This window comes from Chelonus insularis, unplaced genomic scaffold (assembly GCF_013357705.1).
Source record: "Chelonus insularis isolate UGA/USDA-ARS -01 unplaced genomic scaffold, ASM1335770v1 contig_160_pilon, whole genome shotgun sequence".
Lineage (NCBI taxonomy): Eukaryota > Metazoa > Arthropoda > Insecta > Hymenoptera > Braconidae > Chelonus > Chelonus insularis.
In genome coordinates, this window is record NW_023276401.1 from 336,970 (window position 1) to 362,278 (window position 25,309).

General features: G+C 30.6%; 1 protein-coding gene and 1 long non-coding RNA gene across 4 annotated transcripts in view; one reads left to right on the plus strand and one right to left on the minus strand.

Moving 5' to 3' along the window:
* The window catches only part of LOC118064114 (LIM/homeobox protein Lhx3-like), a 34,772-nt gene extending 9,956 nt beyond the window's left edge, over positions 1–24,816 (plus strand). Inside the window, exons 1-7 of one of the 2 annotated variants that reach the window (XM_035078520.1) lie at positions 18,537–19,282; positions 19,396–19,570; positions 20,237–20,439; positions 20,550–20,742; positions 21,319–21,476; positions 22,632–22,847; positions 23,555–24,816. In XM_035078520.1, coding sequence (XP_034934411.1) covers positions 19,081–19,282; positions 19,396–19,570; positions 20,237–20,439; positions 20,550–20,742; positions 21,319–21,476; positions 22,632–22,847; positions 23,555–23,727 — 1,320 coding nt within the window. In that variant the 5' untranslated portion in view covers positions 18,537–19,080 and the 3' untranslated portion in view covers positions 23,728–24,816. Of the gene's footprint in view, positions 1–18,536; positions 19,283–19,395; positions 19,571–20,236; positions 20,440–20,549; positions 20,743–21,318; positions 21,477–22,631; positions 22,848–23,554 lie in introns of those variants that run through there. The other variant, XM_035078519.1, reaches the window with a different exon arrangement.
* LOC118064116 (uncharacterized) lies at positions 1–25,238 on the minus strand. Of its 2 annotated transcripts, XR_004690026.1 has the most exons (4): positions 24,895–25,238; positions 4,028–4,136; positions 3,620–3,899; positions 1–554 (listed from the first exon to the last, which is right to left on the minus strand). It is a non-coding gene; the product is annotated as an uncharacterized lncRNA (long non-coding RNA). The 2 variants fall into 2 exon arrangements; XR_004690025.1 differs by lacking the exon at positions 1–554 and having other exon boundaries at positions 3,462–3,899; positions 24,895–25,236.
* Between the last annotated feature and the right edge of the window lie 71 nt (positions 25,239–25,309).

A 25,309-nucleotide genomic window follows, 5' to 3' on the forward strand; every position in this document is an offset into this window, starting at 1 on the left:
TAGCAACCCTATGACTTGTCGATCTTTTGAACCCATATGTCACTGAATTTACTCACCTCGCGCTCCAATACTACCAGTTGGTGATACAGCTCTTGAGTCCAACAATACTATTGTCAGAATTGCGATTAAAAGCTAACTTTCAAGTTGTTAGTAATCTCTTTCGCTTCTCTTTTTGATCATGCGGGCTATTAGTTTTTCATCATGTATCCTTTTACCATATCTAATCATCAAAATGTGATGATAAATAAAACATTAGTATTAAAATTATTCCGTTTTTTCTGATAAAATTAAATCCAAGTCGATCTTGAGTGTGTTCATTCATGAACTAAATGTCATCCCACATCGACGTGTGTCTTCTTTTATTCCTACTGGAGTGTACACATGGTGCTAGAGAACTTTTAGGACACCAGTTGTCCTAGCACACTCTGGCACGTGCCTGACACGTGGACACTGATGAGTGGATTGTTCATTCCGCTAGCTTGATACACCTATGGCCTTTTCGAGGGCGTGCGTTTTTGAGAATCCAACGATTTGTTGGCTTTATGTACTTCATACTGAAAGAAAATATCAGCATTCAATCAAGAAGTATCCAATCATGATATAAATATATATTTCTAGTTGACAAGTTCACGAGAAAATGTTTACAAGATTATTATCATTGGAGATACAGCAGCTATCAATAAGATTTGGATACGTAGATAAGAAATCTAAAGCAAAAAAGATTATGTCATTATTGAAAGACTTTACAGATGAAAATGTTAAAGTTTGCAGACTCATTGATTAAATAAAAATTGGAATCAATATCTATTATAAGTCTGAACTATTTTTTTTATCAACAAGCATTTAATAATTGCAGTTTTTTAAAAGGTTCCAGAAACATTTTTCAATAATTAATTTGTTTTATTTTAACTAATCTGAATTTTAGTATTATTTTCAACTAATTTGGAAATTTTATTGATAGAAAATTACTTCAACTAGCTATTGAAAATATTTCATGTTTATAAAAATCGATTTGTCTAAAACTTGTTCTCCAAAAACATCAAGTCAAGAATTTAAATCGAGATTCGAACTAAGTTTATCGAACAAAAAAATCAATCGTTCTTGCTTGTGCTCACAAGTCCATTAAGATAATTAAATTCACTTCATCTCACTTTCTACACTTAACTTACACTGTCTTTCTAACTTTAGGAGTTGTCAACAATCATCAATTGTGAGGGTGGTTAGAGTGTTTGTTACATAATTCATTACAGTGCACAATGACCAAGTTTGATAATAGTACATAGCACAGAAAAGTACGAGTGAATTTGATCATCAATGCAATGAACAGTGATTTAGGTTTATTCGATCACGGTCACTGAATCTCCTGGGTGTTGCAAAGGTGACTTTCATTGTCAGGAAAATAGGTGACGATTTACAATAGATCTAGCCGCTCCTTTTTCAAACGAAAATGCCCGGAATTTATGGTGACTCGACACCATTATTCTTGCATCCTGTGCTGTGCAAAATACAGCAATCCTCAGATGTCTACTGGGTGTAGATCTTTCATGTTTAGGTTTCAGGTAATCGCATTCATGAATGCTTAGCTGCTCTATAAGAGGATACTTCTGATAAACAAGTAACTACGAATGGAATATTAAATTTTTAATACTTCATTCAGAAATGTTTTATTGAGATTTATTTGTGATGTAAATTATTTTAAAAGAATATTAAGTAACGCCCAGAATTGAAGTGAATTATTTTCGTTGTATGAAATATTTGAAAAAGAGTAACTGAAACATTTGGTGGACACGAGTCGCCACGCGTCTGACACACCGCAAAATTCACTACAAAATCATCTCGAGGTTATTATTATTTGGCGTAACCCAAGGATTTAATCTCATATTATACAGTTGGAACAAGTCTAAATAAATATCCTACTTCTTTCAACATATCAGAAAAGAACATTGAATTATACTTTGATCAAATGAAACTTTTACTTTTATTTTGCAAAACAATAACTTCTTTATGCAGTCTAATGCTTTAAATAAAAGGTTATTTATTAATAATGGTAGGAATTTATTTAGATTATAAGTTGGATTCATAGCTAAAATAATAATGATGCATATTGCTGGTTTTTCAGTTTGATCAGGTGATTGTCTATTGAAAAATAATCATGGAGGGTTGTTATTAATTTTAACAATGAAACAAGGGATGGATTTTTTTCGTTATACCATATTTCGATCTCTTCTGCAGGACTTCCCAATATCTCCCTTTTCATAACCAGCGCATCCCCATCTTTTCGATAATAAGCTGCTCTGTGCTCGTGCATAGTTTCCTGTTCACCATGTACAGTAGCAAATTATGAATCTATATTCAAGCGTATTTCAATGGGGAATTTGTCAGGCTTCTGATTGTGGCAGATATTATTATCAAAAAATCATTACTTGTCTTCTCTATTTTCAACAAAAAGAAGGGAAAAAAATCTCTTTAATTGAATCAAGTTTACAGATTTTTTTCCAAATAAAAAAAGATGATAGGGGAAATTCAATACTCGAGAAGTCAAGTCAAAGTGTAGAAATCTGTGAAACGGAAAAACATATCGTGGCCTAATAGCCCTCATTGGCACCCCTTTCAGTAGCACACATAGTCCATGTAACCCCCCTGTTTTCATTTCAATTTCTACCCTTGAGTTTCCTGGACCCTAGACTAGAACATGCGGCCAGATGGTGGATAGGACGCGCGAACCGACTGGTGCTGACGAGGGATCAGAATGATCAAGCATGTCAATGTTTGGTTAGGCTCATACTCACATAACGTGGTTAACGAATCAGTTTATTCTGTGGCTTCCACCTTGTGGGTGAGGCTTGAGTATCTGATCAATGCATTCCTTACTACTTCATACCTTGTTACAAATGATTAAGTTATTATTTCAACTAATCATCAAACCCTTCATCCAAGATAATAAATAAAACTTGCCTTCAGTAGAATAGATAAATGAATGATTTTTAAAATTGATTGTGACAACTTTCAAGAAAATTCTAACTCAGCTGTATCATCTCTGGGGAATTTTCTTTGATGTGCAAATAAAGATATGAATGTCTGCAGAAGTGTTTAAATTATATAATGAGTTAAATAATAAAATCAGACAATGTTGAGTAAATAAAAGTTAAATGTTATTTTAACAATTATAAAAAAGTGTTGGAGAACTTATAAAAATTATGTGCATTTTACTTTGACTATTTTTATTAAATAAGAAAAACTAAAATGTTATTATTTAAAAATGAATAATAATTAAGTTTGATTTCATAGATTTAATTTAGTAAATATGATGAAAATTGATTAATAAAATCTTTGAATCATAAAAAAATGAAGAAAAGATTTCATCTTATTCTCTCAAGATTAATTCGTTGGATTGAAAGTAAATTTTATTAAATATATTTATCTTTATAATTTATTTAATTTGATAAGAAAATGTACACAATTAATTGTTTAAAAATATTTCAAAACATTTATTCTCTATTAAAATAGCTATAAATCTGTCGAAGTGAATTTTTCCCTTATTCATCATCAAGCTGGCAGACTTTACTGGAGTCATGATTGTTGATTTAAAGGTAATTATTGAAAGGCTGGTGGGTCTTACCTTACAGCCGACTTCTCCAGCTGACCGTGAAGCTTTTGCTCTAGAACGGGGAAGGCAATATTCCGGAACACCCGTGGACTATGTACGGAAGCCATAATATAGTTCAGACACCCGAATGATTCACCAAAATGCCCGGCAGATGCGCGATCGTCTAGATAGCTTGCTAGCATTTAACTTTTTCAAGTATTATATATAGACACCCTGAAAGTGTATAATGCTTTTGGCTCTTCTTTTTGTTTTCCAGCAGTCACGCAATTTTCATTGATCCTTGGACTTTGTCCTGACATCAAAAATAAAAGAGAGAAATATGAAAAAGAGTCTCTTTGATGGTAGAAACAAAAATAATAAAGTGACAAGTGACACTAGAGTTTGTACAAGTCAGAGGAAATTTTTTCTCTGCAAACTTACCCTCAATGTATTGGTCGTACACCCACGCACAATAAGCACCCTAATGGGTACATGCATCCGTTGATTAGAAGCATGAAGGCCAGTAGGCTGAGAAGAGCTGGCTTCCAAGCTAGAAAGTGAAATAAAGAATGAGAGTGGAATAAAAAAGAAAACAACTTTTATACGTAGATATATAACTGAGGAAGGGAGAGGAGAGAATGGAACTCTTGACAATAGAGTCCCTTACTTTTTCAATTGTTCCATGCATTGACTTCTTTCTCTTTCTTTACACGTCAAATAAAATCGGAGCCAACTCATGACAACAAAACCTTTTATTTTATTGGACAATTTTATTGTTTGAATTCTTTTTCTTACATTTTTTTTTACTATAATTATTTGTTATTTTAGGATGGGGTTTCTGTAAAATAGCATTAAATGACGCTACATAACATGTAGGATGTGGTAGATTATCAGACTTCGCGTGACTAATTTATTTATATGATAAGAGTGCTTCATAGAGTGCATTCACACATGGCAGAGATCGATGCTTTCATTCAATAATATCACCCTTGTACAAGGTACTCAGGTGTAATTATAGTAATGCTGGATAATTTATGATTTATTACTTGATCTACTCATTGCTGATAAGATGTCTTCTCATATTTTTTTTTTTATTTTCACTACCCAGTACTTACTGATTTTTTTGAAAGTTTCAGTGGAGATATTTCTGCTCAGCAATCAATTCCCTAGTATCTCTCTAAAGTAAAATATTTTATCTATCTTATTCTTGAAGATTCCTAGTGAATTGGTCTATTCATTGTTATCAATGATTAGATTATGTCTGACCACATTCGTTTTAGTATATTATAGAAATCTTGAAAGAAGTTTTAGAATGAAGTTTCGTCTTTATAGTTACTTTGACATTGAAGCTGTATTGAAGATGGGAAAGGAATATAAAAGCTAGGGATATGATATTATGCTGTCTTGATTAACTTTATCAGCACCCTTTCAGATGTGGATCACTTGATTATGCAAACTTTATGACTCTCATAATTAAACCAAGATTGCAACGAGTTTCAACCCCTTATAGACCATCTTAAACTTTAAGCTGCAATGATTCTATAAAAAAGTGGACTGGATAATTTTATTTATTTCATTACTTGGTTAACTGCGTTGTTCATAAAGATGCTATGTACTTAATTCTCTCTTCATAAATGACTCTTCAACAAGCAACAATAAGCAAATGCAACATGAAAGATCGGTTCTAGCAATTTTTCACTCTATATCTTGGACTGAAAAATATTCTCTTTTTTTTTATATAAAAAAATAAAGTTAACACAAGTTGTATCGTTCAATAAATAATGGTTTTTTTCTCTGAATTATGGATGGAAAATTTTAATAACAGTGGTAGATAATAATATTTGCAGTTGTTACTGTTTTGAATTGTAACATGTATTTCTTAACGATTGATGATACATATGTGTATGAAAATGTGTATTATCCATACAGCTATATACTACAAACCACCTTCCTGGAGTTTCTAATACCCTGGGGTCTTCATTAGCGTTTCATGGATCATGCGTGACGTAAATAGATGGTTTACATCTAGTATGAGCCACATCTTTGCATGCTTCTACAGATGGTAAAAGTATTATGGTCTATTATCTAACATAAATCACTAATCTTTAGAGATAAATGTAGGATTATTCGAGCTGGATGTAATGAAAAAATGTGCTGATTGATGATAACATTTTTTTTTACATCTATGCCTAGTAATTATTACTCCTTTTTATCATCATCTTGTAGAAATTTCTATGACACTGATCAAATGATTTTAGAATTTAGAAAATGAATTTAAACTTTTCTTTGATATTAATAAACTTTTAACAAACTATTATATCAACCTTAGACTGGTAAAAATGTCATTTTGAGGAAATTTTTAACTTTTAAAAGTAATATAAGGTTATTTATTCCCATCATTGGATACTTTTCTTGATAAAACATATAATTGTTTTCCAAGTATTTAAAAATTATTTCTAATTGATTAAAACCATTTATTGTTGATTATTTAAAAATACCCATTGTTAATAATTATTGATAAATATTTGTTAAACTTCAGAATCACTTAGTCTATTTTCTTCCAACACAATTAGTTTACTCAACAAAAAAATTTTTCAATTTCCACGAGTATCACCGATAACCATCCACTTCTCCCCTGGAGTAGAGTAAATATCAATATCATACGATCTTCGATGGCAGGACGAGCATAGAGTAATGGTATAGTTCGTGGGATTGTCCTTCTTTCTTGTTCTCCGCTGGGATATTTTGCCAAGGGACCAATCCGGGATTTCATCCTTCATGTCCCTAGAGTACTTCGAAAAGGTTTCATCGTTAATTACTCAAGACTTATCAATGCATCAATCGTTTTATGTGGGATATCTCACGGTCTTGCAATCGATAAATATACACTTTACTTTCTTTTTTTTTTTTAATACATTCGCAAGAGACAACTCTTTTCATATTTACAAGCTTTATTCGTATTCTGTCATTGTCATGTAACTACAAAAGCACTATCAAAAGACAATAACAATTGAGCCACGTGGCAGACATCAATCAACTTTGAAGCTTCCAATGGACCAAAAGGAATAGCAAGAACCTGACTCTAACTTGTCACCAGTATCTTGTCTGTAACACGTGTGCAGGAAATTATTATTTAATCAGTTTCCTTAACAACTTTGTGCAATAATTTTCTCAATCATCAGTCAAAGTATCTGCTTTTCAGAAGTTATTTCTATTTTTTAAATTATCGTGTAAATTAATTATACAAGGATTTTAATTTTAAAAAATTTTGGTTACAAGAAAATTAGTTTTTTTTTATGGTAAGAAATATTCTGTAACAAAATGTTTTTAGATAGTTAATAAACTAATAATGTAATAGAATTTAAATTTAAGGCAACTGAAAAAATAAAGTACCACCTGTCATCTAGTAACCGATTTGACTAATTAATTATTAAGTCATACAAATATCATAAAATTTTTATTCAATATTCCTTGGTTAAAGTAAAATTCTAAAATTAATTCAAATAATTTTTACAAAGTTCAAATACAGTTATCTTGATGATAACTTAACATAATATACTTTACTTATATTAATAATAAATATGTATGTATTTTCATAAGTGATATTAACAATATTTTATTGAATAAAATAATTGATCTATTTGATCAACTTATTAAAAATATAAATATCGTTAAATTATAAATGATGATTATTTAAAATAAAGAATGGTGACTACAATTTAAATCTAATAAACACATTTTGTGTAAAATAATTTAATTAATAAATATTTTCATCAGTCTTTTTTCTCCATATTTAAACTCCACATTTTCAATGTTGATTCAATTAAATTCATTTATAAAACATATTTTATTGGAAACCGCAAAATAAAATTATGTAGGCGGTAATTATTGAATAAATAATTATAATAAATATTTTAATTACTATTATTTATTAATTTCCATTCTAATTTTATACATCAATTTCAAATGTATTTAAAAACTACAAGAAATCAACAATATCTGTAGATATTGAAACTAAACATTAAATAACCTTAGTAAAAAGAATTCTATAAAAATAAAAAGATCAAAAAATGGAATGATGGCAGTTGTGATTTAAAATTTTTTAGAAAGATCATTTTTCGCGGTGAATTATAAACAAAAGAGAGAGATAATTTTCTTGTACGAAAGCAGGCGGCCAAAAGCACGTGTACTCCTGGATGTGTTTGTAACTCTAGTGTAGGTGTACACGTGGCCTACACGACTCACCTCTCTTACACATAAACACCCTGGTGCCGTGTCTCCCTGATTTCCCTGGAGATTCAGCTCTTGCTACAAACGCCGCAGTAGTTTATTCCCTGAGAAAGTAGGATATATATACACACATATATATACAGAAAGTATCTACATGTATGTATATATATCCTTTTTCGTCTTTTCCCTCTTTGCCTTGCAGTACTTTTGCAAATCCCATTGCGTGATCACGATTATTAGTCTCTGATTTTATCGATAATTCTCGCAAATTAAAAATAAATATAAACATAATCCTTTTAGTAAATAATCGATGGGTGATTTTTTCTGTGAAAACTATGGGACTTTATTGGGGTAGAGATGTTAGCTATTAGATAAGAACATGTCGTCGTGATTTCGAATAGTAACATGGGATTATCATTTGCTGGAGATGTATATAAGTGCTCTAAAGAATAATAATTATTCACAGATCAGCTTTTTAATATATGTTAACAGGGTAGATGGTATGGCCAATATCCCAATTGATGCTCATGAATTTATTCTTCTTTAATGAATTTTATTTTGTCATTAAACAGTAATTCTTTATAGAAATGTTTAGAGGAAAAAATTACTGTTAGGTTTGCTAAGTAAGAATAAATTTATAAGTGACAATTGGAACAGTCATCTTGTAGGACCTACATGGAGAAATATTTGCAAAGACCTCTTAATTTAGTATTAATTACCTAGAAGTAAGGTTGCATTTCAATTTGAATGTTTAAAATTTTTAATCATCACAATATGTAATAAGTGTTGGTAAAAGAGTTTTGATTGGATAAAGCATAAAAAATTTTTTACAAACATTTTTTGTGCTTGGAATTGGTGGTTCAATGCTTTCTGATATGTGTCACTTAAGTCAGAACATAAATTGCAGTAAGAATTACTAGACTTGGTGGAATTGACTCCATTTTTACTTTCCAAGCAATCAAAATTATCTCATTTGTTCTTTATCTTGGGACGAACAACCCAATCCAACTGACCAAAAACCAGTAAAAAATCTTTTGGATCAAGACTTTTTCTTGATTATTGCAAACAATTATTATTGTTTTTTATTTAAATTGTTTATACAATGGTGATGATTATTACAATAATTGTAATACTAAACATAAATATTAGAATGCTGAAATTATAAGTTTGAACTTTTTATGACTTTCAGTATCGTTTATCATTCAGACCCAAGGGTGCCATCCTGGCGCCAAGTGCACAGTCTATACAAGCAACCAGCATATCACAATTGTGTAACGCAGCCTCGAGTTTGACCGAGACGACTTCTCACGCGGGGAAGCCCCATGGGCCTGGCAATATGCTACCGAGTAACATCAGATACTCTCTATTTTCTCGCCCTCTCTCTCTCTCTTGATGTAGTTGCTACAATGTTCCCATAACTCCCTCGCGAGCAACTGCCCTTCGGCCTTTTTCCTTTCCTCTGGGACTTGTCCTGTGATATAATGTGAGAATTCAACCCGCTATACTTTTTTTTTTATTCAAATACTTCCAAAACAGTCTGGATAGTTATGATGCTTCAGATGAGAAAAAAAGTCGTGGGAATTATGACCAAAGAATTACAATAAATACAATTTTTTCTTGGTAAAAAACTTATAAACCTGAAACTTTATTGAAAAATAACAAACTTGAGCGCAAACAAAAAATTAAAAACAGAACTTTTCAAATAATGAATGTTCTTATTTTTTGAGCTAAGTGGAGAATAACTTGAATAATATAAATTAAAATTTTGTTCAATTAAGTCCAAGATTGTTTATTATAATATCATCGTCAGAACTAGGATAAGATACACCTGTTTGTGCTTACAATACACTTTACATTTCTGTATTAAGTGTAAAAGTGAGTTGTGTATATCTATCTGTCTAAATCTATTTATTTGGCTAATCCCAATATTTTCTAGCCTTGCAATCAACTACTCTTAATAAGGTTTTTTTTCCTGCTCTGTAAGCTTGATCAAGGTGAATCAAAATTAATAAAATCAAACTGTTCAAGATCATCTTGGCAATTTCTATCTAATAGCTACCATTATATTTTAATATTCGTTCTTCATACACGTTTGAAAATGATGGTAGTTTCTTGATGATTAGATACTTTGTGATCTTGATAAAGCTAGGTGATAAATATTTCCTTGGTAGTTATTAATAACTGTAAACCTCCAGAAATTGTTAGTTGATAAAATTATCTATTAACACAGAAAAATTATTGATCATTTTCATTTAATAAATATTACCAGGTCCATCAATTAAAACTATGCTGAAGTTTGAAACTATGATTCAACAATATTTGTTTGGAATTTTTTCTAGACATGCTACTGTTTTGATTAGTCTTCAGCGACTTCCTTGACCAGAAAAAAATCTACTATACCTAACACAAAATAAAATTCTTCAAAATAATGACGCATTTAAATTTAAAGATAGTTTATAAAGACAGAAGGTTTGCCACGTAACAAAATCCGGCTCAGTATCATCTATCCTCAAGAGAATCCTCGTTCTTTCATGAGCACCTGTAACAACAGCTACTGGCCTTAAGGTGAAAAAAATATATACTCAAAATAAAAAGACAAAAACTGTCAAGTCAAAAAGGAGTTAAACGACCAAGGCTTCTCCGCCTGTTCTCAGCACGTGCGGATGACCCTTCAACTTAGAAGGTCTTCATCTTTTAGAGTTTGAGGTTTCCTTCTACAACAGATGTTCTTTGATATAAATCTTCGTCACGTTATCTACGTCTTTTCTGATCCAAGTACGTCATTCGTTTTTTTTTTTTATAATATTTATTTATAAAAATCACTTGGTTTTGTCGAGTCATTATTGAGACAATCAGCAGCTGAAATCACTCAAGTGTGCCAAAAAAAATTAATTCTGAAGATAGGTAAAAACCTGTCCCGTTGATTTCCGCTTCACCTCCTGCAAAACCACCGGATGTAATTGGTGGATGTAAACCCCGTGACTTTAAACCTCCTGCAATGATTTATTGTTAATTGGAATATGACAGCAATGATATTATTAAAAAAATCATGGAAAACATCTGCTACCAGGGAATTAAGTCCTTCTAATTATTGGAATCATTTTTGACTGTCACGTGCTACCTTCATTGAATTGTCGTGACTTCTAAAGGATTTGGAAACAATATCTATGTTGATAAATGTCGTGATGGACTTCTCAAGTGTTTGGTAATTTAACTTATAAACTCCAAGTAACTTTACTGATTTTGATCAAAGTCCATGAAGTTCTAAAAGCGATAAGTTGTTTTCATCAGAAGTAGAAGATAACATACTTGAAGCATTTTATTTTTTTTCATTAAAAAATAATGTTATATTTAAAAAAAAGTAAAAACAACAAAATTTATTTAATTAATTCAATTAAATATCTTATTTTAAAATAAATTTTAGTTATTATTATTGAAATATAATTTCTTATAATGCTTTTTTTAGTTTTAAAAGTACATGATAAAAAAGTCTGTGCTAGAAGATATAATAAAAACATTCTTTTTAATACTAATTTATAATAAAAATACTTTTGTTATGACTCAATAAGGTCTATTAACAATTAATCAATTTCATTCACTCTAAATAAAATTTATGAACATTAAATAAAATATTTATTCTAATTTTCATGCATTGTATGTTGATAAGTAGATATGGACCTTTTTGCACAGACCACCAAAGTCGAACATTCTCTTGAAATGCTCTAGAGTTTTATTCATAAAAACCAATGAAGTTATAATAAAAATTGAGTAAGTTAATATTCTGAACGACTTTTTGAACTTCTTTTTATTTTTTAAAGTTAAAACATGAATAAATAAGTACCGTCAAAAACTGCTAATCTCTTTATTAAGTCTCCCAGTGGAGCAGTAATCTTTAAAAATTCTTACAAACGAGCGTATAACAAGAAGCCACTTGAATAAAAGCAGTTGGTAATAGATTAAAGCTATCTTCTACCCTGCTTGGGAGGCATATATTGTCCCCTTAACACTCTCGCATCCAGTGTTCGCTTTAGTTCACTTGACCCTACTTGTCTTTCTGCCATAACGTTCTCTATTCCCTCTTTTCCTTTATATTCCTATATCATTGTGTCTCATCTCAGGCTGTCCCTCTGCATCCTGTCAACCCTCATGGGCTGTTTTCTCTCTGGTGCTCATACGAGAGCACACATTCTCGGGTAAATGATCGAACGTGCGCGCGCACATTACATCAGGGTGTGGTGTTGACTCCACGCAATTTTCTTAATGTACTTGCTAAATGTTCTATCCCTCAATGTATTTATATACATACGTATACATATATTTACCACTCATGCGTTTGCGATTTATCATTATGTAGGATTTCTATAGACTCTTATATTGAGAGTAAAATGTGCTGGGATTTTTAAATAACCGTATTCAGGATAAGATAGTGGGTTTTGTTGTTTTATTGATAGACTGAGGCTGGTAACTAAATAAAAAACTCAATATTTTGGCTTTTATGAATTCTATCATGATCTACAAGTATTACATTAAGAATTAATGCTCAGAATTATGATTTAAATAATAAAGAAAAATACATAAACTTTAATCTTTTATTTTTTTAATTGATATTCTTAATGGAGATCTTCAGAGGATGAGTAAATACTGGGACAGTTGATTTTAAAGCTTCTTTACATACATAAAAAATAAGGATCTTTATACAAATAATTATAATTTTTATTATTGAAAGAAGTTAAATAAAAAATAATGTGCTTTGAACGATTGAAAAAAATTTAATTTAAAAATTATGTTATTTTGAGTGATCTTATAATTTGTAAACAATTATTAAATCTTATTTAAATCAATTAGTTAAAAATAATTAAGTAATAATTGATATGATGACTTTTTTTTGCTTGTTATTGATGAAAAAAAAATAATCGTTAGTATTGTAGAGATTAGTATTTAGGGTTAAACTTAATATGTTTATTGCTGATTTAATTTAAAAAAATTATTTGATAAAATATGATTTATATATAAAATTGCAATAAGTTGGTTGCAATTGACTAATAATACTGCAGAAGTGTTCTCATCACTCAATGAAACACCTTTTCCATCTCATACTTGTTGATAAGAAACCATTTAAATATTTAAATCCTTTCCACCGATTTCAAGATTGATTTAAAGCTCACACAAGTGCACACGTGCGGACTTAGCGACTAATGGAGCAGTTAATGTTTTTATATGAGTGAAGTGAGTTTATGACACACTGTGGGCGGGTCACATGCATTATTCACACTAGGGAGACCCATTTATCACTGATCATTAGTCTTATAAGCATTTCAAAGCTTTTCAAACACACTTGTTAAGCCTTTTAACAACTAAATATAGCAAAAACTACTTCTAGTTTTTATCAAGGATTAGAGAACTGCGATAGATAAAAGTATAAGACAGATTATGAAAAGCCATGGAAGTCATTGGAGTCTTTGATTCCAGGGTTGTACATTCGTGATGACACAAAAAGCCCTTTCCTATATATCCACCCCATAAAAACGAGAGAAAATAACAGAGACACCAGGGAGGTTTTTATCGAGGTCTCTTTCCCTCTTTTTTTTTTCTCCTCTACTTGGATCATTCGAAAAAAAAAAGACCAAGGATGAAATAAAAAGAGATAGAATTTACGAACCCTCCCTTGACAGTGACTATCACATATTACCCACTTCCGCAGACACATTGTCTGTATTTTATACTTATTTGCACAATATTCATCATATTTTCCTGTGGTCAATCATGCATTATTATTCACTGGATTTGACTTTACTCCAAATCAATTATTAGAAATCAAAATTATTTATCTTCTCTAAAAAAAAAAATGAAATGAAAAAAATGATTCTGACACTTGGAGATAAGATCAGAGATGGAAGAGAATATTTTCCTCACACGTCGTTACCCTTTTAACTGTTTTCATGGTTGAGAAGTAGAGCTAAAGGCGGTGAATGTGAAAGGGGAGAGAGGCTGACAAAAGTTTGTCGGACTGGACTATGCTATACAACGAGTAGGAACCTGTCATCGGGCTTTGTCAGTTCACTAGGGTGTTCACGGGATTTAGCAGCAGTGGATGAGGATAAAGAGAGGGTGGTATAGAAGCACTCAGGTCGGGGGTGGATGTAGCTTCGCGTGGGAGTTATCGTAGCGTGACGACACACCCACACAGGCGTCCCTTTTATCCATCTCCGCTTCTGTTTTCGCTCCTCTAACTCTACTTCATCTCCTCCAATTCTGCATCCATTCAATACACATCTGGTGTTGTTCGGGAATTTTGAAATATTTTTCTCTCAATTCACGTTAATTCATTGCTGATACGGAATTAACAGGATGATGTTTGTTTAAAAATGTTTTTTTTGTGATAAAAATCTTCCGTGGATAGTTGTGACTAGAATAATTAATTGATTGGGGGAACAAGAGGATTAATGAGGTCTAAAAATGCCGGAAGATTCAATTAGAATAGTTTAATAATAAAAAAAATCATTTTGTTTCTACAAATGATCAGCATGTAAAAAATTTATTATTTCTATTTTTTGCTTTATAATGTGATTGATTAATTTTTTTTTCTTTTAATTTAATAGAATTCTTTTCATTCTTTGTAAAAAAAACTTTAATTTAAGAGTCGTTTTTTTTTTAAACGAAACAAATATTTAAAGACATTTGATTTAATTAAGAATATTTTTTGTCTAAATGCTTGGTTACTTTATAAAAAAAAATCTTTGAAACTTGAATCAATTGATTTTATATAAATACTTCAGAAATGGTTCAATAATAAAATATTTTTTAATTTTTCAAATGATGCAGACTATTTTTTCCAGCAAAAGGTACTTGATAAAAATAAAAATTAATATTTTATTATAAATAAATTAAAATATTCCAACAAAAATAACATCTCTAGACGAATATTTAAATATATTTCTAATTATCTATTCTCGATGTACTTTAAATATAAATTTTAATTGAAAGAATAACTTTAGAATCAAAATCATCAGCTAAGGGTTGTGCATTAAATTAATACTATTAATAAATTTAATTTATTTTATAAATTAAATAAAATTCTAAATATACACACAATACTAAATAATTGAAAATTAATAAATAATCAAGGTATTAAATTATTGAAAAAAATACAATCAGTATTAGATTTGACAGATATTTTTGAAAGTAGAGCTCCAAGGCAGAGATTGTTACACAAAAAAATGTGATTTCAATAGATCTGTAATTGATATAATAAATCATAAGATAGGGGTTAATGTTAATATATATAAATGTGATAGGGTAAAATATCGAAATTTACGCATATTAAATCCCAGTCGTTTGACATTCATGACTTTTCTGGTTTGAACACTAGCCAAATGTTAGATGATCATTACAACCGCAAGCAGTACGATTTAGATTGAATAGTAGAACTCAAGTCTTTCAGAGTTATAGGGAAAATAGGAAGGGTGTCTTTCTCTTCTATTACTAACCATATGCGTAAATGGGCAAGCATACTATGATTATACATATCTCTGAATATTCTCTGTATACAAAAGGGTCGATAATTTATCGTTGCATTGAGCTCATAATTCAAAAGGTTTCCGCCCAGGTCTAACCCTATAAACCTTTTGGACTAAGTTTAATCATCATTTTTTATTATATTCACTTTAAGTTCATCCTCCAAGTCAAGTCTAAGTAAAGAATTCTTATAAAAAATTCATCAAAACAATGATAAACCTCTGGCCGATGCCTTTGAATTATTCTGTGTTCGGAGCAGTGAACTTCTAGACGATCTGACGGATCTCTAAGCTTAAAAGGAATTTTAATGTCAAAGATCTAGAGTTCCAGGGACTTTGAGGGAATTTTTTTTGCTTTGTGTTTCGACAATTATGTTAATAAATAAGTTCTATAGGAAGTCATTTGAAGAATAGATTAAATAAAAATTAATATTTAACTTTAAAATTAAAATTAACAAAAAAATAGAATACTATAGTTGGATTATTTAATAAATAATTTTATATAAACTTATTTTAATTAATTTGTTTGCCTTCAAGATTCACCAATATGTCCTTATAGTCTGGCTGAATATTTCTTTTATATTAAAACTACGAAAAATCTTAAAAACCTACAATGATATTGTATACAATAATAAAAATCATATAAACATTGATTAAAAAATTAAAATAAATATTACCTAATGTACAGTCCTATCAGAAACAAAATATCTATCGAGTAATTATTTAATATATTAAACAATATGTTTAATAAAAATCAAATTAATAGATATTTGCAACAATATTCAGCTTAAAAAATAAAATAAATAAAAATGAACTTAAAAAACATAATTTATTTTCATCTAAATTTATTTAAACTTTCACTGTAAATTAAAGTGTGTTAAAAATAAACACACATAACCGTGTTTAATATTAATTACCATAAACAAACTCTAGAAGTCTTGTAGTTTTTTTCTACACACTTCTGGATGTCTTAAAATCTATAGTTTGTTTTTAGCATTTAACATTAAACATATTTATATGTGTTAATTTTAACACACTTCGATTTGCAATGTTGAATTAAAAACCTATACATCTATTGAAGAATAAATTAAATAAATGTGAAAGAGTTATTGATAAAAAATTTCTAATTTCACTTATGTAATCATGTAATGAAATTATTTTATTCTCAAAAATATTTATTATTAAATAATTCCACATGTCAACGTTTTTACAACATTTTTTTTTAAACTCGTCTTTCCAAGAGAAATAGATTTTATATAAGTGGGTGCTCCCTGCGGTGACTCCTTTTTTTACGACTGTGACAACTCCTGGAGGCGTGTCAACGCGCTTGGTATTTCCAACCTGCCACCCCTTGAGCTTTGGACGTCTTTCTAACCCCTCGCAAGTCCCCGTTGGCTCAGTCATACCAAAGGGAACAAACTTAGACGCCCTAGGGATACACATGGTCACTTAAAAGCGCAAACGCACTGATAAACTCCGAAAATACTAACACAGACGTCATTTATTTTTCGTTAAAAAAAAATACACATTTTTATTGCTTGTCATCAATGATGGTATGAATTACATAAAAAAAAAGGGAAAAGTTGATCATCCACAAGATTCCCCTCAATTGTGTTTACGTCAAAATGACTTGACTGTTTTAGTCCTGACCGAAAATTTTGTGGTTTGTGATTTTTTTTTCAATCCCAATAAAATGTGTACATAAGAAAAAAAAAAAGGGAGAAATGTATAATAATAAAGTAACGCTAGGGTATAACGATAACGTCAATGACGCGTACGACAGATTTTATGGGAATAGGTAGGACGAATGTCATCAGAAATATATGCAAGCAATATATGCAAAATGATGGGCCATATGTTGCCGTAGCACGTTTCATGTTAGTACGTGTGCACACTGGGGTTGTCAGGTGGAAAATCGGATGTTCATGGTGCGTTAGGTGACGAAGATTTGCGTTTGCTTTATATTGTGAAAATGCTTAGATATCAGAAACTATTTTTTTCGGTTATTTCGAGTGAATAATTGGAGTACGAAATGCATATGGGATAGATTGGATGATATAACCAAAATTTATGGTTGAATAAAACGAGTGATTTTATTCAAGCAACTGTTATTTGCTTCTTTTTTGATGGAATAAAATATTACGACATGATTAATTTGCAAAAAATTGATAGATTTTTCGATTCATCTTTTCTTATTAAAAAAATAATTTAGAATTCAAATAATAACATAAATTCATTGTTTATTTATTTTAATGGAAATAATTAATGTTTCTATTTAAAGAAGAAATTATTTATGAATAAAAGAAAGCACAAAGAAATATAAAATGATGTCGCCATATTTCAAAGAAGGAATGGTGAATTTTCTTTGGTTAAATAAAACCTTTACGACAGAAGGAAATAGAGAGCAAGAGAGAGAGATAGAGAAAATAAACGAGTAAGAAGAGTCAGGGTGGGTAAGAGAAAAGAGTTGGTGAGGTATTTACAATGAAAGGGAAAGAAAAAAGATGGAAGAGCAGGTGATCCAGAAAAGTGGAAAAAAATGAATAAAAGAAAAAAAAAAGAACGTAGGAAAAATATTATGGAAGATATAATATATACATCTATATATTTTTCTGATATATACATGTACATACAAAAAATTCTGAGAAGAAAAAGAATACTTGAGTGATTCTGGGGTAAGATTATAAGATGGCTGCCCTCACCCTTCTGTTTCTACTTCTTCTTAATTTTCTTTTATCTCCTTCCATTACCTTCGGAATTTTTTCCTTTTATTTTAAACCAACCCTTTTGCTTGTCATTTCTATAATCCAAGAAAAAAACCAAAAAAAAAACACCACAAAAAATTCAATCGATAAAACTCTTAATTAAAAAAAAAAGAAAAAAAAAGTAAAACATTTTTTCTCAACATATGAGAGGATTGTTTTCATTAAAATATAGGATGAATCTTGGTGATACTTTCTCTTTCGTTGATCAGTTAAATTTGTGCATAAAAGGATAGACCACACGCCATACTGGAGGCGGCTGAGTCTCGACCAATCGTCACCCTCTGCGGGGGTGGCAGGGGTTGCGACCACACCCAGACACCCTCTTATCCGCGCACCAGCACCAGTAACCACCACCCACCCTCAACCGATATCTCTTTTCCCCTCTGGCGCGAGTGGGACACGTGCGCATGAGATGGTTGGTGTTACCAGTCGTGCGCGTGTTGCCAAGCTGTTCACAACTACTTTTACGGATTCTCCATCAATTTTCATCAATACCGAACTCTTCAATATTTATCACAGTTAACAAGTATCGAAATTAAAGCTATCACCAATAATTAATTTAATTAATCGACAAGTGACAGTGAATCATTTATTAATGTTTATACCATTAAATAATTATGTGAGAAATTAAATCAAGGAAATAATTGTAAAAGAGTTTTTGCTATCATAAACAAGTAATTAATCACATTGGATAAATAACTTAATGTCTGTTGAATGCAAAAAAATGTATAAAAATGTGAAAAAAATTTTTTCGTCTGGAAATCGAGTTGATAGATAAGATCCTGATGTCGATATATGTGTCACAGTAGTTGACAGACCAGTGAAATCGATCGGTCGACAATAAAACGATTAGATAAAACGTTGTTCCCATGCCCATGGCCGAGATCTTATGTAAGAGAGTGTCAAGAGATGCGTAACATTCGTCATTCATCTGTTAGACTCTCCAGTTGATAAAATTTAAGGGGGTGGCTCTTTGTGATTTATCATGATTGGCCTAGATATGTTGGGCTGCGAGATGTTTTCATTGGACAGTGGAATGTATCGAGGACGTGGAGAAGTGCTTACTCCTCCGCAAAGCAGTCCTGAATCCCATCATAGTAATAATGTTAATGCTGTTAGAGATACACATGTTAGTGAATCTGATTCACAAGTTGTTCTCCCACCTAACATTCCTGATTTTTTACTTTGTAAGTTTTCCTTTTGAAAGATTTATTTTCCAAGTTTTTATAAAGAATGAAGTATTTAAGAAATTGTTTTGTTGATTGTGGTTAATTAGTGGTTATTCTTTTTGTCATTGCAGCATCAATTCCCAAGTGTGCCGGCTGTCAAGAAGTCATTTTGGACAGGTTTGTGTTGAGAGTGTTGGAAAGAAGCTGGCATGCAAACTGCCTCAAGTGTCATGATTGCGGCATCAGGTTGTCAAATAAGTGCTTTGCGAGAAATGGCCATGTGTTTTGCAAGGAGGATTTTGTCAAGTAAGTATCAATTTTTAATGTTTACATTTTACTAATTCATTTCTCATTCATTTTTGCTTTTATTGTTTGATAAAAATACTGATCATTATAATAGCAATAATCAACAATTATCAAACTTTAAAAAAATGTAATAAAAGTAAATAGTTCTGATATAGTTCCTATTATATTACCCTTTTCATTAGATAAAACAGCTAGATTTAAATTTACTTCAATATCCTATCTTTAAAAAAAAATTTCATCACCTTACTGAAATATTATAGAATAGCTTCCAAGTACTTATCATATCAGAGAATGATAAACATAAGTTTATATACTAATAAAGCACTAAAAATACATCAACAAAGTCGAGTTTATTCTCCAACTGCCGCTGATTGTATCATTTGGCTAGAGCTATAAAAAAACCCGCAGGTTCTTGACACATATGTAGATAAATAACGAAGAAAGTAAAAAAAAAAAAGGTATATAAGGGTATCGAGTGTTCAAGATGAGGGTTAGGTTTGTCCATTATTGATTACCGGACAAGATACCTGGTGGCCATTTTCCCCGCAGAAAACCCATCATTAATCATTGTCCATAAATTAATCTTGATATCAATAATTGAGTTAAGCATTAGTTTGACAAAAGAAATGTATGAATGTAATGTCAAATATGTTGTTGGGGTGACAGGAGGTTTGGGACCAAATGTGCGGGCTGTGGCCAAGTTCTCGCACCTTCACAAGTTGTTCGGAAAGCTCAGGATTATATTTATCATCTTCCCTGTTTCTCCTGTGCAATGTGTTCAAGACAACTGGATACTGGAGATGAATTCTACCTGATGGAAGATCGTAAACTTGTTTGCAAACCTGATTATGAGCAGGCGAAAGCTAAAGGTAACTTGGAAAAGCTGTTGTATTTATTTTAATTACACCTAAATTAAGATAATTAAAATGTACATGGATGTATTAGGAGAAAAATCATTGGATTGGTTTTATTATTTTAGAATTAGCTGATGGAGGAAGTATAGACGGTGATCAACCAAACAAAAGGCCAAGGACGACTATTTCAGCAAAACAACTAGATACATTGAAACTTGCTTATAATAATAGTCCTAAACCTGCAAGGCATGTAAGAGAGGAATTATCCAGAGACACTGGTCTGGACATGCGAGTTGTTCAAGTATGGTTTCAAAATAGGTAAGTTGATAAATCTTTTATCTATTTTTTCACAAGAAAATCAAGAATAAGTTATATCATTTGGTAAATTAGAATAAAAATAATATCTTTTACAACAAATTTAGAATAAAAAGATATAAAATAATTCTTATAATATTTGAAGAAGTTTTTTAAGGTACATTTTTGATGATATTTCATAGATATGATAAACAATTTTATTAGACTAGATCCATCAATATGTCTGAAGATAATTTAGAGCTGATTAGATTTTGAGCGAAATCGATCAAGCCAATCTCAAGCTATTGGAACATAAATTAAGGTAGAAGACTCTTTTTGATAATAACTTGGCAAAATAGATAAATTAATACCATCTAAGAAAAAGTCCATCAATGAGCCTTGAAATTATTCTCATTGCCAGTAGTAAATAATATCAATTGACTTATTCTTGAGTTGTTGTTATTTATAAAAGATTAGAGTTCAAGGACTAGTTCTCGAAAATTAGCCACATTGGCCTCGAAAATTTCTCGTTATCATATTTCATGAGGAAATTAACTGTTTAATCAGATAATGGAAATGATAAAAAAATAATTGTTGCAGGAGAGCAAAAGAAAAGAGACTGAAAAAGGACGCTGGTAGAACGAGATGGTCTCAATATTTCCGAAATAGGACAAGTGGAGGAGGACATTCACCAAGGCATGATAAGCTTCTGGATAAAGATGAACTCAAAGTAGATATGGACTCTTCGTTTAACCACGGTTAGTTAGTAGATTAGTGAATAAAATATTGCAATCAAATACCTACCAGGTCTGTAAGTTGAGTTCCAATTTGATCTTCAAGACTTAGATTTAGTTCTATATCCTAGAGACCTGATGGCTTCAGGCAGATGGGCAAAATTGAGGTCTATACAAACGCTCTTTCTCTACGTTTTGCTATGGTTTAGATAGAGAGGGTAGTTTGCTCTTCAAATATTCAGGAGATTGCTCGGCTAACTGCCAACCGTGGCATCCGAGATTTCGCGAAGATTGCAGAGAGTAGAGAGACGCTAGTCTGCAAAGCCGTAGGGCTTTTTATCGTCCGAGTATTCTCATTCTCTTTTCTCCTCCTACTCTGAGATTTCTACTCAATTTTTCCCCGTACGTTAATCAAAATTAAATGAGACGAGATGAAAAGTCAAGACACTTGACCTCGACCTCGTTACAAATTTCATTCGATAACAGATTAAAAATTTTTATCATAAAAAATTGTCTGACAGGAGAAAATTCTTTTGAATTATTGTCTGGATAATTGTGATAAAAATTTTTGCTTAGTATGTACATGAAAATCTAAATAAAAGTTGACTTGTAAATATGACTTCAAAGTAAATTGATAACATACTGAATATTGTTTAGAAATTATAAATAATAAAGTAAATAAAAAATAAAATAAATGATCATACCAGTCTACAGGAAAATTATAAACAGATATCAAAGTAAAATGGAAAAATGCAATAATTATTTCTTAAAACTGACTCATTTTCATATTAAAAATTATTTAAAACAATAATTTTAGAAATATTAATTTAAAAAGAAAATTCCATGATTTATTGTTGTTATGTTCTAATTACGCCAAAACTTGAAAAATAAAAAAAACACCGTGACATAGTTGTGTGTCAAATACACATACAGATGTTCTATCCATCCTCTTTTTTATCAAACAGATCTCAAAACCCAAGCACGCAAGTTTCAATATAGAAATAATTCAGGGCGTTGTTATCTTTCTAGATCAAAGCAGATGATTTCCTACCTTTATATTTTATCAGACCATCGCTACACACCGGCATTAAAAATAAAACATAGCTTACTAATGAACGCAATAATTTTTCATCAAATTCATTAGTCTTAATTTACACTTAATAAATAATTTGTTTGCAGACCTAAGCAATGACAGCTATGGTACAGTAGTGAACATGGGTCTTGATGTTGAGGGAGCTAGTCCAGGTGGAGGTGGAGCAAATGGGGGAGGTGGACCTCCACGAGGATACTTGGGTGCTACAACTCCTCCTTATCTCTCAACGTCCAGATCGCCGTCCTTGCCACCACAATTCCCCTATCCCCCAGACGCTGGATTATCCGTTTACACGACACTTGGTAATTATGTCTTTTATTTATGATTTGTTAAATCCCAAAATGACATTAAGAAGTCATAACTCAGAATTTTTACCATATGGCGTAATTTTATAGCTTTTGTGCTATGTAAGAAGATAAAAACATGAAGTTAGAACATTAAATATATCAGTTTTACGATAAAATGAAAATTCCAGGTGTAGCTTTATAAATACGGTGGTAGAAAGAAACATTTCGACTTTTCTGAGTTTAATCTTATGTGACATCTAATGAAGACTTATCTTGATGGTCTCATATACTAGTATTTTTCAACTGCAACTTTTCTACATTTTTATTATAAATTATAGTGACAAATGAGGGTTGTAAAAGAATAATTCCTGATAGCAGATTAGTAAAATGTGTTGAATAACATATATGTCATAATTATCACTCCAATGTTGATGTTAATCTTAGATATTCCTTATGAAGTTGTTCTTTTAGCATAAATCAAAGATTACTTTAGGGGTATAGACATTGGATATGTTCAATAATTATTTGAATTTAAAAATAGTAAAATAAAATGTTATGAATAGAACCATCAGGAGAACCTTCATTATGGCACTTTGATAAATAAAAAATAATTTTACAGTCATTTGAAGAATAAGTGTTGTAATCTTGCATAAATATGAGCCCGCATGTTCTGTTAAAACATTAAATTAAAGTATGGCTTTAACAATAAACTATTTCTGCAGGTGGACCGGGTGGAATGGTACCAGGACCTGCGTCAGATTTAAGCAACGAATCAAGTGGAGGTGGTGCAGGTGGTGGTGGACCAGGTGGCTATCCAGATTTTCCACCATCACCTGATTCATGGCTTGGAGAAACACCTCAGCATCCGCACCATCATGCTCACTACGCCACATAACCCATTAAAACATGAGAAAAAATGCGAATATCGTCTAGAACGATTTTTTATAAATAAAAACTGTACATTGTTGAATTCTAGACGGTGATTGAGACCGTCCCTGTATCAAGTCCTGAAGTAATCAGGATGAAAAGAGAAAAAATAAAGGAGAAAACAACAAAATTTTAATTATAGTTACTATAATTGCAGACGTAATATTCGCATTGATATTATAATTATAGATAATATATTTATGTACAAGGTTATTGTTCCCTATTGCGTAGAGACAATTGATTTAATATAGAAAATAGTTTATGGATGACATGAGTTCTACTAAAAAAAAATGTCCTGGATTGTATGCAAAAATCATCGCTCTTGACGCTTATGTTAAGCTAGGATCTCGAAGTGACATATAAATAATTTATTTAAGATATTGTAACTAAATTATCGCGTTTTACGTGAAGATTAACACTGTCCGATTAACTTTAATGGATGAAACAAATTATTGAGAATGATTGTAATGACAAAAAGGAGTAAATTATTATAGATAAATTTTTGACAATGATGATGATGACATTTAGAGTCCAGTTTTTTCTGTTATGTAATTTATTAAATTTTTTCCACAGTGTGAATCACGTGATATCTTTTAGACGCACAATAGAGCACAAAGTTTTCAATTATTTTAGTTGAAATCAATTATGATAGATGTACATACATTTGGAGTAATTTATTTATAAAATTGTGCTGTTAATGAATTATTATTCGGATATTAATGTGCTCGAAATGCGTGTGCAATGTAAAGAAATAAATAAGAGTCACAATTAAGTGATAATTTGTATATTCTCGTTTGCCATTTTAGTTTTTAATTTACCAATTAAGTCGCTCATGTAGAGAACAAATTGATGACAAAGTGGAGAGATGAAAAAAAAATAGTTGTGTAATGTGTAAAAAAGAAATAAGAAATATGAAAATTATTTGGCACTTGCCAAAATTTATAAAAGAAAAATCCGCACATGATTCGCAGTGTTCGCAATTTAACCAAAATCAGTTATTACGAATCTTTATATTATTATCTAGTCATCAAGTGATAATAAAAAAAATTTATCATAATCAATTCAGAGTTAATCATTGCTTCGTTCATTGATCATTTCTATGAATAAATCATACATTAATAAACTAATTGTTTACCTTTATCTTGTATTCAAATTCCTTGATAAGAATTTCAAATTGGAGTATTATTTCACAATTACACTTTTGTAAGCACTTAACACCACCTCATTATATCAATCACTTTTTCTATTATTTCAAATCCTCTTTTTTTATTGTTTATAATTATTTATAAAATAGCTCACCGATCAAAATAATTCATGAAATTCGCGTTTCAGAGAGAAGTGTTACAATTTTTAATATTTAAGTTGATTAATAGCGTATGATTGATCAATCAATTTAATTACATTCATTAATGAGTTTAATATTATTGGCTATAACATAATAATTATTTCTTACTATTTATTTCAATAAATATTGTTCAACACTGACGTTTGTTAATTTTCTAAAAAACATTGTGATGCATCGCGAATTCCGCGAATTGCGCGCGTCACTA